Source organism: Pinus tabuliformis, chromosome 5_1, assembly GCF_031772625.1.
Source record: "Pinus tabuliformis cultivar Carrire ecotype Pingquan chromosome 5_1, CPIR1, whole genome shotgun sequence".
Taxonomy (NCBI): Eukaryota; Viridiplantae; Streptophyta; class Pinopsida; order Pinales; family Pinaceae; genus Pinus; species Pinus tabuliformis.
In genome coordinates, this window is record NC_142305.1 from 124,969,078 (window position 1) to 124,987,516 (window position 18,439).

The window sequence follows — 18,439 nt, forward strand, 5'->3', positions numbered from 1 at the left end:
AAGAATTTAGGGGCAACCCCCAGAGCCCAGATGTTTAGGGAGATGATGCAAGTCATGTGAGATGGTTATCAGGCTGCCGTGCTCTAAGGGCCCCTCAGGGAGAAATGTCTGCAATTCGAACATCAACTAGAAAACGATCCATTGGGGAGGTAAAAGGGTTTTTCTTAGTCCGTCCCCGGAAATGTCAGCTACCTCGGTTCTGCTTCCAACGGACGGTAATGTTACCCACCGAGGTAGGGCTAATGTGGGGGGAGGTAGAGTCCCTAGGTTTGTGGATAGTGAGAGAATGTAGGTCTAGGGTCTTTCTTTGTAAAAGGAAGTCTAGGTCACTTCCGACAGAATTTGTAGGAGAGGCAGTAGGTGAGTTGGGGGGGGGGGGGGGGGGGGTGACAATAAGACAAGGGCCTTTGTCCTTGGGTTAACAACGGGGTGGTATTGGGGAGGGTACATATGAGACATGTGAAGTGGATGGTATGTCATGGTAGCGGTGTGGAGGCGGAAAAGGAGCTGGTAAATCCTGACATGGGGTAGGTTCCAGTGGAGGTAGGCAATTAAAATGTGCAGCACTGTTAGGTAATGGAAATTCTAACTTATTAGTGATATTCGGAGAAGACGGAATGGAGATTGGATATGATACAAAAAATCCAAAAGAAAGTGGGTGATAAGAGCTTTGTTTTCGTGGCATACCTGGTTGAGGCATATTCTAATTATGTGACGCAACTCGTTGACCCTTCAGGCTTGGATGTTCCCTATCCAAGTTGGACAACGTGGAGCCATTGTAGCATTTCCGGCCATGTAGGCGACCTCCAGGCCGAAGAGGACATTGTTCACGCGGGTGCCCTGTTCGGTGACAGAAAGAGCAACGAAAGGGAACCCCCTAGTAATCCAGCTTTTGATGGAGATTAATATCCCCCCAATGCAGTTTGATGTGATCAGGGAATCCCCCACGATATTCCTTTTCAATGAAAATCCAAGCGACTCTCTTGTCTTGTGCACCAAGGCATCTCGGGTCCACATAAACAAATTTTCCAATGGCATTTCCTATTTCCATTAGAACCTATTTGGTCCATAGTTTGATAGGCAGGCCTGATAATTTTACCCAAATCAACTTATTGATAGGTGTATTGTGCAAGGCATTATATCCTATGTACCAATTATGCAGGGCCAGGAAACGTTTTCCATGAACCCATGGTATGGTCTTAATTTTCTCTGAGTCCTCCTAACTGAGAAAATGAAAACTGTACCAGCCTTTCATTAATTTGACCATAGTAGGCAGGTATCCGAGCATAGTTTTCCATTTCTTCGCTAACCAATTCTGCATCTCAGAGTCTTGCATTGCCGAGAAATACCATCGGCCAACTAGAGCACACTTCTGTAGACTATTAATGCAGTGGACCAAGGTGGCACTGTCTAAAGCTAGAGCCTGAGGTGGTGGAGTGGTTTTAATAGACCGATGCTTGTGACGACGTTCATGAAATGCATGTCCGCCACCTCGCATTGAATGAGGCGATAGATCGACAACAGGCACCCGGTCATCCCCTATAGTTAAATAATTTTATTAACTTTATTTTACTTTTAAAAAAATATAATTAAAGTTTCAAAACACATAATATTATTACAATTTGGACATTAATAATATAATTACAATTTAATATAGAGGAAAAATGGCATGCTTAAATAATTATAATGCAATGATTGGTTGAAAATGAATTAGTAATAGATAATAGTGACTCATCGATTTATGTCAATTACAATTATTCAATTAGATTAAAAATTAACATTTAGAATTAAATGCAATGGTTTATCTAAAATAAAATAGGCAAAAAAATATTGATTCACACTAATTTATGTGGCACGTCTATGACCAAATTGGATTAATAATTAAATATTAAAATTAATTCTCAATTTAACTAATCTACAAGTAACGGGTCATTGGAGCTTCAAGAACATGTGGGTAGATTAAATATTGTATATATTTTGGTTCACTTGGAATTTTTCCTATCTTTCCCTTGATTGGTTATGGAGTGTAAGAAATATATGCAAAAAAAAGTTGAGGTAATGATAGTGTCAATTTGGGTTTGTGTTACATAATAGAATAAAAATGGTTAAGTACATATAAGAAATTGTTTTCCCTTTAAATTTATTTATTATATAGTCATTTATCAAATATTTATTTTATAGATGAATGTATAAAAAGAATTTAATATATTAGTATGTATGATGATTTCAAATAAATTATCAATCCAATCAATTAGAGTGAATATCAATAAATTGGATAGTGTAAACACCAATAAGGATACTAAAAAATCCACATTTGTAGTTTTTCAATAGAATAGGAAGAAGACCAATTATGGATTAGAAAAAATGTTGCAACACATAACTAACCAAACATCATTTTCCCCTATAGATTCCAAAATTCATGGTTGGATAGATTTTTGTACAAGGAGGAAAAGCACTCAAGAAAAACCCAATTGAGGTTTTGTAAATCCAAAAATGTGGATAGGATAGATTTATTTATTCTTAATTGAAAAGAACAATAATATAGGATAATTAAATAAATTTAGAACCTACCTAATCATAATGACACCCCAATGAAAGTTAAATACAAAGGTAAAAGTCATGGAAAAGCTCAAGAAGAGAGCCAACCTCAAAACTAGAGTTAAAAATACTCTAATTCTAGTCTACTCATTTGTTATGTTCAATTTTTTTTTTTATCCAAGTACATTTAGAGATACCAATATGACAAGGGATAAAATGATATCATCACCACAAATTGATTAATCCAAAACATTTTCTCACATGAATTTACCCAAAATCTAGCTAAATTCCAATATCACTTCAAGTGAACAGGTAAAACAGGGCATGGAATGAAGGGAAAATAATGGGTTAATGTCTATTGGAACATCTATCATATGTGGACAATAAGTAGCTAGGAACTTTAAATAATGCCAATGGAATCATCAAACTTAAAGAGAATATCATAAATATTAAACGATTATTTATTTTTGACAACCCAAAAATATTGAAAAACGAACCAAGAAAAAAAAAACTACTTTCAAAAATGAACTAATAAATAAATTGCAAAGTATCATCATAAAAATTCCTACAATATTCAACATTGAAAAACCTAACCCTCTTTAATAAATAAATGGCAAGGTATCAATCTTCAACATTAAAAAACCTAACCCTCTTTAATAAATAAATGGCAATGTAAACCTTACCATGGCACCAATTCTAGAATCCAACAAGTTGTGTATCAAAGAGAAGGAATCCTACTTAAATAAAATAGAATATAATTTTGTGCAAATCCAGTCATCACTTTATTTGAAATGCATTATTGGGGTTGGTCACGGTTCTTTCTAAACGGAAATCCTCCCTTCGTCGTGCGGAACAAGTTTTATGGGCAATCCATCGACAGGGGAAGGCATGGGGTCCACAATCACCTGCTCACAGGGATTCACTAAATTCCACCTGAAATTCTTTACAATATTATGGAGAAAAACAAGAATTTCCATTCTTGCAAACTCATTACCCGGGCACATTCGTGGGCCACCTCCAAATGGAACAAACGTGTAGGGAGGAGGTCCCTCTCCCTCAAATCTCGATGGATCGAATTTGTCCGGGTCGCTGAAATACTCAGATTTCCGGTGGGTCGAATTGACGGTCCAATACAACTGTTCATAATACCCAATAATAGTAAGATAGTTAGTCTCAGTAAAATTCTGAAACAAGGATTTGAGGCAGGGACTCACCTTCCATCCTTTAGGGATTGTGAATCCCTCGTATGTGAAATCTTTGATGGCCTTGCGAAAAGTTCCTTGAGCAGCAGGGTACAGCCGAAGCGCTTCCTGAGCAACTCTCCACGAATATTTCATTCTTTGGAGGTCCTCCCATTCTAGAAGTTGCCCTGCCTTCTTTGAACTTGCTATATCCAGTTGCTCTGGAAATATCAAATGAAACTTTAGGGTTTAAGAAAACTGTAACAAATGATATAAGTGCTTTTTAAAAAACGAAAGAAACTTAATTTAGCATCCACTTATTGGGTACTTCAAATGATGAACTATCCTGTTGATTGGGATGGTCCGGACATAATCTCTTGCCTCGGTTGGTGGACAGTGGATTACAAACCACATAGTACTTTGGCCTTCTTTATTATCTGGTGTATATGGAAGTCTAGAAATGCCTATACTTTGATCAAGTTTTGCCAAATATCTTGAGGACCTGTTACAGCATTCTTTCTTACTATTCAGAATTTTCTGTCCCCTTGTCCTCTGATCATAAACGTCCTGTCCCTCCTAGAGACCTTTCGTAAACCTATCCTGTGGGTTTCTTTGACTGCGCATCAATTTCTTATTCTTGTGGATGTGGTGTGGCCATTCATATTGGTCCTGAGCTTTTTTATAGATTTTATTGGCACTGTGGCCTGGGATGTAACACCCCAGTCAACTTGACTGACACTTTGGGGTCCTTCACTATGCAATATGGCTGAATCTGACAGAACTCATTGTTTTTGGTGACTCCACAATAGTAATAGAATGGGCTAATGACAAGGGCTCTTTAAATTCTTGACAAGGGCTCTTTAAATTCTTCAGCACTTGACCCATGGAAGCTCCACATCAAAGCTCTGTCTGCCAAGTCCCATCATATATCTATTCTGCATATCTATAGGACCCAAAACTGTGAAGCAGATAGCCTCTCAAAAATGGGCTGCACCTCCGATCCTCATCATATTATCTTCCAGAAATTTGAAGATGGCATTCAGAGAGGGGAATGCCCCATCCCTATTTAAGGAGTTCTTTTGGTCTGCAGGGCTCTCTGTCACTCCCCTGTTTTTTTTGGAATGATCATCACCAGGTTTTCTTTTGGCTGGTCGGGCTTTTTTGACTTGACCTATGCTGATTCCTATCTACCATAAGGAGGTATATGACATTGTTTTCCCAGTTCCAGGTTAGTTGTACAGAGTGGTAATGGATTTCATCGGCTATTGAGAATCCCTCTCTCTCTGATATATGTACTTTCTCATTTTATATAATAGAAAGCAATTTTTCCTGTGTGGAAAAAAAAAGCTAGTCCTCTAGGTAGGGGAACATGGACGTCATCAGAAATACCCATCTATATTTTCAACAGAACTAGGGTTCACAGATAAATATCTCAAGAATCATCCACCTACTTATTCTCTAACATAACTGCCCTAAAAAAGCACGGAGGCCTCCCACCGGAAAACATAATAGGTGATACGATAAATCAATCTCTAATTCTAGTATTGAAGGATAATTGATTGACTGGGCGTACCTCTTAGTACTTCTTCATAGCACTGAGGGTTCTCCGCCAAAAATTTAAGCAGCACCGTCAAAGTAGAACTGCTGGTGTCATGACCTGCATATAATAGCAGAAGGATATTGTCCTGAATCTCGTTGTCTGTGAGAGACGAACCCTGCTCGTCAACATTAGAGAGCAGGAAAGACAATAAATCTTGCTCTGGAGAAGCTTTTCCCATAGCCAATGCATATTTCCTCTCATTAAGAAGGCTGCCGAGTTGTTGGCGAATGGCATTAGCTGCGCGCCTGGCTTTGTTATATCGCGTACCAGGTAGATCTATGGGAATCTGCATTACTCCTTTCACAAAAACCATAAAATGATGCCAAAACCGCTCTTGCTCTTCTCGATCGTTTATGCTGGAAAACAAATCACAAGCCAGAGAGAAAGTGTAACGTTTCAATAGAGGTAAAGCCCTCACCTCATCTTTACCGATCCAGTACTCAGCCAGGTGATCTTTAGTCATGGAATCCACTCGCCCTACAAATTTCTGAAGGGCTTCCGGCCTCAGGAACGTCATCAGGATTCTCCTCAACCTCTTGGCATCGTCTCCAACTGCTGTAATTAAAGAACTTCTGAAGAGATTTCCCACAGAGGTGGGCCATGAATTTACCACCAGTTTGTTCTCGTTGGCGAACAAGAAGCGGTTGCCTTGGGGACTACAGAATACCACTGTCGGGTGCCCAACAAGGGAAGTGGTGAACACGTTTCCATACTTCTGTGTTCGATGGTCACAGAAATCCTGGGGACATCCCCTTCTCTGGCATCCCAGAAATTCTAATGTCTCGCCGATCAAAGGCCATCCAAAGGTGCCGGGCGGGATTCCTCGTAATGCCCTAGTTCTACGGTTAGTGACGAGATAAGAGAAGGCGGCGAATCCTATAAAAGATGCGATCAACACAGTGAAGATGAAGGGTGGCTTCTCCAGATGTTGGGCCTTGTGTAGCACTGTCGCAGCTTCTTTCCAAATCATGGTAAGTATAATTTGACGGGCTCCAAAGCTGGAACTGAAAAACGTATAAGCTCACGGCCCGGAGATCACATACAAACAGTGGCTTATTGTTGGGCGTGACGGCCCAATACAAATATATATCTATGTTGCAGGCAGTGACACCGTGTCTCCAACTGGGTGCCCTGTAGGAAGAACCAATCCATTCGAGCAACGTTTTCCTTGGATAATTACTACCCAATTTTCTATTGACTTTGTTGTCTTCCACAATGCTTCGAGTCCATATGTTTCGTGAGCGTAGACTTCCTTGTTTCACGGGCGCACAGTCGTTTTTAAGTGGCAAGGGTTCATTCATCCGCCGATAAATAACTAGTCTGCCCATGGGCCACGAGCTGTATATATGTCAGTGGTTGGATCACTGGCTTGCCAGAATCTAATAGTGGGTATATAACATCTTTGTATTTATGGTCTATAGAATAGTTATTTTCAGTCTATTTATCTCGTTCGTTGTCGAAAATATAATGACGTTTGTATATCATATATATATATATATTAATATTTTTTATATAGCAGGAAAGTTTATCGTAATTTAATTGTCAAATTGGGATAATTATTATTGGCTGCTATGAATGCAGAATGACTCATCACTCTTATTCAAGAAAAGCTAGGCCACGTGCTGGTGGTAAGCTTACACTCTTGCGAGAGGCCTCTAGATCTTTACCAGTTAACCCATTTCCTTTTGTCCAAAAAAAACAAACTCTAAACACTTTGAAGACGTACTAGAGGCCTATTTCTATTTCTAATTATTCATATGAATAATTAAAATTATATACATAATTATTTGAAATTAATATAATTAAAAATTAAACTAATTTGTTCTATTTTTTTAATAGAGTTAAATATTATTAATTTAGAAATCTAAATTTTAAGTTTATAAATTTTGAAAAGAGTTGATGGACATTTTAATGACTAGTTTATATATAATATTAATATTAATTTTTAGTTGATTTGTAAATCACTAACTTTATAATATAAATAGGTATTATGTAAAAAACTATTATGAATTTTTATCTCAAGTTTTAAAATTATAATTATCAATAAAATTATGATAACATACTATGATTTATATTTAAAAGAATTAAAATGTTAAACACGAATTCCATATAAATAAATATATTTTATTATTATTGTGTAGAGTTGAGAGACTTAAATATATAGTTAAAAAAAAATTATTAAATACAAAATTAAGATTAATAAAATTATATAATATAGCACTAAGAAATTAAATGAAAAATTTCAACAAAGAAGTAGATTGTTAGATTATAATTTCCTCAATTATCATAATGTTTAAGGCTATTCCATTAATTAGTACTCACTGATATCTATAAAGTGAAATTGATGTATTATAAATCTATATTTTGAAATCAAAATAATGTGCAATACAAATACTTAAGGATTTACCACCACTTGCTTGTATTATCTAACTCATACCAATTTTTGTTATAGACATAGTTATAGCTTCTTGAAATATTATTATCATGATATAACTAGAAAAATATTATAACACTAAATAAACAAGGATGAATATATAAAAAAAAAATAGTATAAAATGTAATAAAGTAAAATGTTATATTTTTTGAAATTATTTATTTAAAAAGCATATATATTATAAGATATAGAGATAAAATAAATAAAAAATTATTTAAAAAATAGTTAAATGTATAACCTTGTAAATAAAAAATCACTAAAATATGATTAAATGCATTATTTTTATAATATTTTTTTTCATAAATTATAAAAGAATTATTATTTATTAATGAACACTACAAACATATTAGCTATATTAACTTAATCACATGTTATTAGTCCCTGGCCAGGGACTATAGGAATCAGTTTTGTTTGAGTTAGCATTAATTCGGAGTCCTGTTTCGCCGAATGCGTTGGTTATATCAAGGTTTAAATCAAGGTTTCAGAATGTTGTGTGCCCTCCCCGCCAGGATGACCAAGGTGCTCTAGACTGCCATCTTATTTGGCCTCTTCCCGAGGCGGGAGAGGCCAGAGCTTAGGCTAAGGGAAATAGGCGTGTATGTTATTGCTGACCGTCAGAGGAATTCGGGTATTAATGTTAGCGTTTCCTAGCATTAGTTTGGAGTGTTTGGAATTTTAATTGAGTCTTTACAATTTTGATTCGAGCGTATTTGCAGGCAGGTGTTCTGCATGCAGGGGCTGCAGCTGTGCAGTTGTGGCCGTGCTATAACCACCACGAAGACAGGCAGATGCGTGCCTATGAGAAATCTTTTCCAACCCTTGCAAATACTGTTCAGCCAAATCCATGTACCAGGGATTGCGCCATCGCAGAGGTGAGTTAAAACCCTCGTTGTGAGAAGCATCACGTCTGGAAAGGCACGGTCACGTTTGAAGACATCTGTGTTGAATTTCTCGGGCAATTCGTACATGAAAATCCTTCGACCTCTGCAACTGTCCTCAAAGTGCCAATTTTCACCAAAGGATTCAAGATCCGGGTTGTTGTTTCGTTGGGGGATTGGCAGACTTCATCCTTCAAGACCAGAACGGGGCTCAAGGGAATTCCGAGCTCATCCTCTAAAGCCTCCAACAGATAAATCAGATCAATCCCCGAGTCTGAAGTTAGGGTTTGTCGGCCTTCATGGCCTCTAGACTTGTCGTAGGCCATTGTTGAGCATCTCAGTCATATGTTGAGCCATTTTGCCCAAGACCAGAACGGGGCTCAGGGGAATTCTGAGCTCATCGTCTGAAGCCTCCAGCAGATAAATCAGATCAATCCCCGAGTCTGAAGTTAGGGTTTCACGACCTTCATGGGCTCTAGACTTGTCGTAGGTCGTTGAATCATCCCCAAGGTTTGAGGATGGATAAGAAGTCACGCCAATTTCTTCCTCCAGCCTTCTCATGACTTCATTTATGGCCTCCTCGCTAGGAACGTACTCTTCTTCTACTGCTGCTAGGGTTTTATCTAACAGCAGAGGATGATGAAACTGATCCATTTCTTCAACCTGGAAGCGTTTCCACTCCGGGACATCAGTGTAGTCGGGTAGGCACTCCAGATCTCGGTTGCGTTTTCTGAGCATCTCATACATATGTTGAGCCATTTTGCAAGCCCAAACTCGCACAGTTTGAAGACATCTGTGTTGAATTTCTCGGGCAATTCGTACATGAAAATCCTTCGACCTCTGCAACTGTCCTCAAAGTGCCAATTTTCACCAAAGGATTCAAGATCCGGGTTGTTGAACAAACACTCGGATGTTTCGTTGGGGGATTGGCAGACTTCATCCTTCAAGTCCAGAACGGGGCTCAGGGGAATTCCGAGCTCATCGTCTGAAGCCTCCAGCAGATAAATCAGATCAATCCCCGAGTCTGAAGCTAGGGTTTCTCGGCCTTCATGGCCTCTAGACTTGTCGTAGGCCGTTGAATCATCCCCAAGGTTTGAGGACGGATAAGAAGTCATGCCAATTTCTTCCTCCAGCCTTCTCATGACTTCATTTACGGCCTCCTCGCTAGGAACGTACTCTTCTTCTACTGCTGCTAGGGTTTTATCTAACAGCAGAGGATGATGAAACTGATCCATTTCTTCAACCTGGAAGCGTTTCCACTCCCGGACATCAGTGTAGTCGGGCAGGCACTCCAGATCTCGGCTGCGTTTTCTGAGCATCTCAGACATATTGACAGAGCCTGGAGATAATCACAATCACATCAGTGAAAAGAGAACAATGATGCTAAGGAGGTTCCTGAGCAGCTCTAGCCAGCCAGCAGGTAGAGACAGATGCGCGGAATGGCTGGTAAGATCCTAAGTTCAATAGGTTATATGGCAAGTTAATGAAGCTTAGTATTCTAACTTTTATATTAATGCTAAAGCGTTATAACATACATAAAGAAACGTGGGAGACCTAACATTCAGTTCCTCTAGATTTACGTGTCTGAACCCCTCCTATGTGTACTAAAGTTATCCCCAACATCTGTTGGGCCATCACCTAAGCTTATTTGATGGGGGTTAAGGTAATCCAGGCCATTTGTATGTGTATTGTGTACACATTTCATTCCATTCCACATTATGCATGCAGCGCCTGCTACGTGTAAGTTACTTTTGTTCTTATATAATAAGGTTAATAAGGTTAGAAATGATTTCGTTGTTACCTTGCTTTGACTTCTTATTTTGCTCGCGGTCCACTACATTGGTCTATTTCAGGTATTGTTTATGTTATTACATTGTTTTGATATATTTTAGCCTCTGCAGAGTTTCAGCTCAGCTTCTATGTCTTGGACCTTACCAACAAGTTCACATATCTTCATTTGATGTTGCTGGATTTCTGTATACCTCTTGGTTTCTGTTTCCGATATCTTCTTTCTGCTGTTTTCAATTTTGTTAATCAAGTTTAGCAACTTTTCATCTATTTTTAGAATTTCCTCCATAAGCTCTGAATTACAGGAGATTTCACAGGTATAGACTAGGAGCTTACAATAACCTCTTATTAGTGATACAGCTATAGCCCATTTCTAATATGAGTAACTAGTCCAGACTATGTGATAAGACTATTGAATGCACTCTATTTACGTATGTTATGACAAGCTAAGTAGTAGTGATTACGTGATGACTATGCTTACTCTGCTCATGAAGCTTAGTCTACACGGACTGCTACTTATATCTGCCTTTTCCTGTATATATAGGTCATGTCTATTTTCCTCTTTGTAGCTCAAACGACATAGGTAATAAATAGTGATATGTAACTAGTTCAAATCCCATAGTAGTAAAATGAGCTATGCGTATGTCTGCATCTAAGTGCAGTATTCTTTGTACTTCCCTCAGTCAGCATGCTAACAACACTCAATGCACGGATATTCTTGTTGTTACATTCATTCTCCTTGGCATTTTTGCAATTCTTGGTTTGGATGTCCACTTCCTGGGTCAGAGTGACCAGAAGGGAGTCATCAAACAAAGAAGAGTTGTCATTTATGCTAGACTGGCCAACTGATTCTTCAATAATAGCAGGTCCAAAGTCTGCTTCCTCTTCTTTATGTTCCTGTTGATTGCTAACTGTTTGCTTGGCTGATATCCCAGCAATAGTATCATCCCTAACTTTTGTACATGCCTTTTTATTTCCACTATATTCACCTGGTGAGTGACCAGTGCTACTCTCCTGACCATTGCTACTTTCCTCTTCATCAGAACTCAACAGAGCATCTAAATCAGCAGTGTTTTCATGTAGCTGAGTCTGAGAATCTCCAGAGTTTCCTTTGCTTAATACATCACAGCTCACACGAATTGCCTATTTTCCTCTGTTCCCTATGATTCCCTTAGGTCATTCACCAAATACACGCCTAATATAGGAAGAATTGGCATATCAATGGGTATACTACTTCCTTATTTCCATAATAGTATTGATAATATTAGCTTGTACATGATTCCTCGGTCTGGTAGGTAGCTAGATGTCGTGCATATATATTTAAGTTTACGAGACCTATATGAGTAGACCCTTGACCTTAAGTTTCCTCTTGTCTGAAAAGAATTGAGCTACAGCTCCTAAACTACTTATATGATAGTACACCATGACTCATGTTTATGCTGCTTGATCTTTTCATATTATGCTTACAGCCCTGCACATTTGCAGTTATTTAGATTCACATAAAATTGAGTTTATGTGGGCAAGTAATTGATTTCTTAGTTTATCTTCTTTGATATTCTTGCTGTTAACTATTAATGTGATTGAATAAGCTTAAGTTTGAAACTCTTTTACTAATGATTTGAATTGGCCATGATAAAAAAACTGCCTTCCCCATATGTTTCCAATAGTTAAGCAAACTATTGATAAGTTCGTTCTACTTTATCTAGTCAGATCCTAGACTGGGTTTTTTAATATGATAGGAAAATCTCAACTATAGACCCAATGGGCCTGTCCTTGAAACTTGTATGAATCCCTTTTCATGAAAAGGTAAAGGGCATGTTGTGTTTCTTCCGTAGAAGAGATGACAATGTCCTTATGTAATATCTCAGATCCATAAGCAAATGTATGAGGCCAGTGTCACCTCTTTGTGGATGAAACCTCATGTTCCTACATATGTATCATTAGTTTTTTTTCCTGACAATGGCCTTCTATATGTATGAGGCCTTCTGTAAGTAGATGTATGATGCCTTTATGTATTATTAGTTTTTTTTCTGAGAATGGCCTTATATAATACCTGAGAGTTCAAAATGCTGCAAACTTGTATCAGAGTTCTGCAATGATAATGTTAGTCTTTTAATAGACTCAATCAGTCATCAAAATTACGTGATATATGCCAATGAGAAGGTATGACTGTAGATTGCTTATTATGTCCCTGTTAGGTGCTTATATCACTGTTGTAGGTGATATATCAGACCTAAACAATCCTCCAAAATTCACTGCAATCCTTCAAACAAGAGTCCCTGTAAATTAGATTTATTTCTTTATGAATTTTAGAGACTCTAGAATCCAATTTTTACCACTGCTTTATTAATGATCAGATTTAATGATGCATATATCAGACTTCTAATTTAACGTAAAAGTCCTTCAAAAACTGTAAGGAAAGCCAAGCAATGCAAGCCCAATAATGCAAATGATAAATCTAGGCTATCCTCAAGGCAAAGGGAAGAGATTTATGCGAATAATGATTTTAAGAACACCACTGTAGAGTGAAATCAAACCTCTGCAAACTTATATCATATCCTAGAAGCAGTATATCAGACCTCCCAGAATCACAAGCAAGTTAGAAAATCAAGGCACAAAAGGCATCACCAGGATGCTAGGAATACTGCCAATAACAAAATCCAAGCTTATGTGCTAGAAACAATGTAAAGATGCCACTGCACAATCACTGCAAGGAAAGATCAAAATGCTGCAAACTTGTATCAGAGTTCTGCAATGATAATGTTAGTCTTTTAATAGACTCAATCAGTCATCAAAATTACGTAAGGTGACAACCAAACATTTGTGACAAGTAGAGACATGACCTTCAGAATTGAAGTCTCTTTAAAGTGAGATTAACTGAGTGTTTCCTTGTTAATAAAGTTGCTTCTTGATCAGCTTTTGTATAAATGCAATATGCCTAAGAAAATTCAGAAACATAAGCCTAAACGCAATGTCGGGTCATGATTTTCTTGTTTAATTGCTGACCTGCATTAAGTTCAGCCTGAGAATGCACCTGCACCTGCATTGACATTGAATACAAGAGGAAATTCGCACTAATTATGTAACACAAGTTGAAACTTGGAGTAAAGCGTTGAAACTGAAGTGGAACCCAATAAACTGGAATATGCCTACTACATATCCATAACATTTGTATCACTCTGAATCTTGTAATCACATTGCTTTAACTTCAATGAGTGCCATATCATACATAAGAGCTTATACAATACATGATGACCTATCAGTGTTCACATAAAAGTAGAAGTACAAAGGGGAATGGATAGAAGACTTTTCACCTTGAAAAGGATGATTCTTATGCTTCATGTGGATGATAGAATTGCAAAGCAGAATAATTGATCATTTTTTTGTGAGAGTATGTGTAAATGAATAACATTCGTGATCATGTGGATGATAGAATTGCAAAGCAAAACAATGCAAGATATATGCCAATGAGAAGGTATGACTGTAGATTGCTTATTATGTCCCTGTTAGGTGTTTATATCACTGTTGTAGGTGATATATCAGACCTAAACAATCTTCCAAAATTCACTGCAATCCTTCAAACAACAGTCCCTGTAAATTAGATTTATTTTTTTATGAATTTTAGAGACTCTATAATCCAATTTTTACCACTACTTTATTAATGAGGCCTATATCTGGACAACTTTGCCTATGAAACAGTGTGAAATAAATGTAACATGGGCTTATTGGTCTGATCACAGCATATTATATGCGCTACTACAGCTCTAACGACCCTTAGTACAAACCAATTTTAGCATGTAGCAAAATCAAAGTAGCATTGATACACAAGTTTCTCTACAATTTGCTAAACTTCATATTCAAACAAACTTCATATTCAAACAAATGCTGTGTTATGCAAGCAATATCAACCTCCAATGGCCATACTAAAAGTCTATTTCTTGTAGCTTCCTTGCAACACTCTGCGCGAACTCATCTAGGTATGTAACGACACATAGAATAACGTTATGCACAGATTTATTATTACATGGAACACATTTTGCTTGTAGACCTAATAGCTTGTACTCGTGTTGTACAGATAACTAATATGAAAAGACAGCACGAAGAAGTAACTCCTCCAGAGGCTTGCTCTCTCTCAGAGACTTGCAACGTCTCAGAGACTGATAAACAGATAACTAATATGAAAAGACAACACGAAGAAGTAACTGCTCCAGAGGCATGCTGTCTCTCAGAGACTTGCAACGTCTCAGAAACTGCTAAAAAGTAACTAAATAACCTTCAAATCTATTCTTACAAGTTTTGTAGTACAAACATAATGTTAATTCAGATTCTTTAATATTGTTCTACAGGCAGAAACAGGAAAGTAAATCTGAAATAGGAGCTAAGCATCAACTATGCACACCGATCACAATAGAGGAGTTGAAAGGCCTAAAAATGGGAACAATCTTTCACGGTCAGATTCTTGTGATATACAAAACACTGGTCAACCAAGTCCACGGAATTCAATTGTTACGTGCTGACCTAGTGGATAGCAAAGGGAATATGACAATCACACTGAATGTGCCACATAACCTGATTGCTGCTATTGAAGCCAAACTTGTAGTCGGCCAGGCAATTTGTATCACAGATTTCAAGGTCTCTCCCAAAACAGTTTATGACCATGGAGACTGTACGTGCATACTTGTTCTACATGAGAAGAGCATCCTGGAAACAATCCCACCCATCTGTACGCAATACACATTTGTACCGACGACGACTATTAACCAGCTCACCAGCACGACAACTGCATTCACAACCGGCACAATAGCCGGTCTTGTAACAGCTGCGAAAGAAATAGCCGGTCAATATGTGCTAACTATCAAGGACGGCCCATCTCAAAAAGACAAAGCTACGGTATATAAAAATTCAATCATTTATTCTTTTTAACATTTAAATCATCTATACTTTTTAACATTCACTTAAAAGCAATTACATTTAACACTAGTACATTTTGCAACGCAGGTTCATCTTTTCAGTACATTTCAATCAATTTTCAAATCCATACAACAACAAATTTCGAAACAAGAAGCACCAATGATGTTGTTTCGAAATCTTGTCAGAGGCAAAGAACATGGATCATTACGCACTTGCAGATCCACCTTCATTACAACCGTCACTTCGAACAGAGTACTTGCAGACCTCAGTAAACTACCTGCGTCAACAACAAAGGTTCTTTCATAATGCACAAAATATATATTATAAATCTTTATTTGTTGTTCTCCTAAATTATGCTCATTCATTTAACGTCCTCTTAGCATTTTTATTACAGTATCTAACGCTAGACCTGTACTGAAACATGGACCAGGTTAAAGGAATGTTGACGATAGCAAACATACATGCAGAACCTTTTGTTACAATATGCAACAATTGCTCTCTGCCCGCCAATACATTTGGAACAGTTTTCATGGATCAACTTTTTGTTCCACATGCAGAAAGTTAACCACATATCAACGCAGTTTACAATTGAATTGCATTATCCAAACAGAGACAAATGTTCAGTACAAGTGCATTCTAAAAGACTGTTTGCTGATCGAACTTTGTCCATCCTTAACAGGACTGACATATGAAAAATATCTAGAAGACGTTGCTGATGTTACATACAGTTTACGAGATTTCCACGTACATAGCAGCTTTTTGTTGGATAGTTCGGATGTCATTGTCCATACAGATTGACATATTTTATCCTCTGTAGGATTTGACTTTTTCAGTTTTCATGGTGTATTTCTCTCGAATCAGAAGCACACGCTAGGAGTGTCTCATCTCCTAGATGGCTTCATAGACACAATTGATGTATATAGTCACTTTCAGATGCACATTTAAGGGTTACAACTAATGTTCTTGTTCTTGTAATAATTAGGCTCTCTTGTAAAGATGTTTTACTGGCAGCAACTTTGTTTGCACTATCAAAAGACAAAGGAGGTGAATGGTAGCAATCCCTTTATTGTTGCATTGTTGAGATATCATGCTGTGAGGGTCATGGTAAAGTACCCTTGTTACACTTGCATGTGTTCGTTTTGATTCCTGTGGCTGAAACCATAAGGGATATGTAAACAAACCATTTGCTTGAATGACTTAGTAGTTAATTAATTGATTCGACAAAAAAGCAGGAGAAGCAAGAGGATATGAACCAATGGCCCTTTTCATAGCTTAGATAGCCACATTACCTTTTCGAAAGTGTTTTAATGCAACATCAAAGCTCTCTTACATCTGAAAAACACTTATATCTTGTCCGTGTTACTGGTAGCCTGGTTCTATGAATCCAAGGTAATGAAGCTAACTAAGCTTAACCTATGTAATCAGCTAAGCTTATGTACTTTATATCTATACCTATTACAGTAAGTGTGTTTAGTCATTTACACCTGTTTATGGCCACGTGTTCATACCTGTCCATATTATGGAATTCTCTTAGAGCTAACTAAGCTTAACCTATGTAATCAGCTAAGCTTATGTACTTTATATCTATACCTATTACAGTAAGTGTGTTTAGTCATTTACACCTGTTTATGGCCACGTGTTCATACCTGTACATATTATGGAATTCTCTATAGCTAAGATCTGAGAAATATAACTAAGTGGTCCAATTTTAATTAGAACTTGTATTCTAGACACTATTAATTTAGTTCGAACTTCTTTCCTTTATCTTTTTATTTCTGCTAATTTTGAAATATTGGTTTTAGTTGCTTTTTTGGTGTGAAAATTGGAATTTGCGAGGGCTTATTATCAATTATATTTTGTGTCTTTTCTAACCTTTCCACTTTGTGTCAGCAATTAAACAAGAAAATCATGAGCCAACATTGCGTTTAGGCTTATGTTTCTGAATTTTCTTACGCATGTTGCATGATAGAGAGGTCAACTACTGGAACTTGTTTTTGCATTATTATATGTTGTGTATAATAAGTTCTCTAAGCGACTGCTGCTTGTATTCTCAGGATATCAAGTATTTCCTCCAACTCAACCAATGTGCAAGTCATAAAGACTACCTTTGAATGCTACTTGTGTCCCTGTCATGCACACAACTTTCCATCAATTACCAACTCACTGTCTTCTGTAGGGTTCCGGCCCAACCATTGTTGTGAGTCTTATAGCTTTTTGGAAAAAGAAGAAAGTCTGCCATTCCTATAAAGTTTAACCCTCCATCTCACTGAAACTGATCCAATTTGAATTAGAACTTGTATTCTAGACAGTAATAATTTTGTTCAACCTTCTTTCCTTCATGTTTTCACTCCTGCTAATTTTGAAATATTGGTTTTAGTTGCTTTTTTGGTGTCAAAATTGAAATTAGCCAAGCCACTACACTATATGCAGGTACAGAGCCCAGTAGTGTAGCTGCATCAAGCTAAGAATCAACAGGATAACCTGCTGGTAATTGGGAGTGAAACACTCTACAACTGCTGTTTGAATATCTGCAAATGTAATTGATATTTGTCTAATGTCTGACAAAAGCGATCGATCCATAATGACTTCTACCATCTTCTGGCTGATTGTTGTTCTTCCACTTTGTGGGTATCTTGTGGCAGATTGTTGTTGTTGCACTTTTTGGGTAAGTAGGGAGTGAAGCCCTCTACAACTGTTGTTTGAATTTCTGCAAATGTAATTCATATTTTTCTAATGTCTCACAGAAAAAAAACGACCAGTAATGACTTCTACCATCTTCTGCCAGATTGTTGTTCTTGAACTTTGTGGGTATCTTCTGCTATATTGTTGTTTTTGCACTTTGTGGGTAAGTGGGGATTGAAGCCCTCTACAACTGTTGTTTGAATTTCTGCAATGTAATTCATATTTTTCTAATGTCTCACAGAAACGGAATGAACAACCGTAATGACTTCTACCATCTTCTGGCAGGTTGTTGTTCTTGCACTTTGTGGGTATCTTATGCCAGATTGTTGTTCTTGCACTTTGTGGGTAAGTGGGGAGTGAAGGCCTCTACAACTGCTGTTTAAATTTTTGCAAAATGTAATTCATGTGTTTCTAATGTCTCACAATG

At 37.4% G+C, this 18,439-nt stretch overlaps 2 protein-coding genes across 2 annotated transcripts; both read right to left on the reverse strand.

The window, feature by feature from the left end:
- Nucleotides 1-3,249: 3,249 nt before the first annotated feature.
- Nucleotides 3,250-6,480, reverse strand: LOC149163735 (cytochrome P450 716B1-like). The gene is made up of 3 exons (XM_089431836.1): nucleotides 5,293-6,480; nucleotides 3,753-3,940; nucleotides 3,250-3,674 (listed from the first exon to the last, which is right to left on the reverse strand). The coding sequence occupies exons 1-3, from the start codon at nucleotides 6,287-6,289 to the stop codon at nucleotides 3,360-3,362; spliced, it is 1,500 nt and encodes a 499-aa protein (XP_089287962.1). The 5' UTR covers nucleotides 6,290-6,480; the 3' UTR covers nucleotides 3,250-3,359.
- Nucleotides 6,481-8,937: 2,457 nt separating this feature from the next.
- Nucleotides 8,938-9,972, reverse strand: LOC149163736 (uncharacterized). Its single transcript, XM_089429244.1, has 2 exons — nucleotides 9,454-9,972; nucleotides 8,938-9,361 (listed from the first exon to the last, which is right to left on the reverse strand). The coding sequence occupies exons 1-2, from the start codon at nucleotides 9,957-9,959 to the stop codon at nucleotides 8,938-8,940; spliced, it is 930 nt and encodes a 309-aa protein (XP_089285370.1). The 5' UTR covers nucleotides 9,960-9,972.
- Nucleotides 9,973-18,439: the final 8,467 nt, after the last annotated feature.

Coding starts and splice junctions, on each gene's coding strand:
- LOC149163735 (XM_089431836.1), bottom strand. CDS start 6,289: ATGATTTGGAAAGAAGCTGCGACAGTGCTACACAAGGCCCAACATCTG. Junction 3,941..5,292: donor CTATGAAGAAGTACTAAGAG/GTACGCCCAGTC, acceptor TGATATTTCCAG/AGCAACTGGATATAGCAAGT. Junction 3,675..3,752: donor CAATCCCTAAAGGATGGAAG/GTGAGTCCCTGC, acceptor TATTATGAACAG/TTGTATTGGACCGTCAATTC.
- LOC149163736 (XM_089429244.1), bottom strand. CDS start 9,959: ATGTCTGAGATGCTCAGAAAACGCAGCCGAGATCTGGAGTGCCTGCCC. Junction 9,362..9,453: donor AGAGGTCGAAGGATTTTCAT/GTACGAATTGCC, acceptor TGAGATGCTCAG/AAAACGCAACCGAGATCTGG.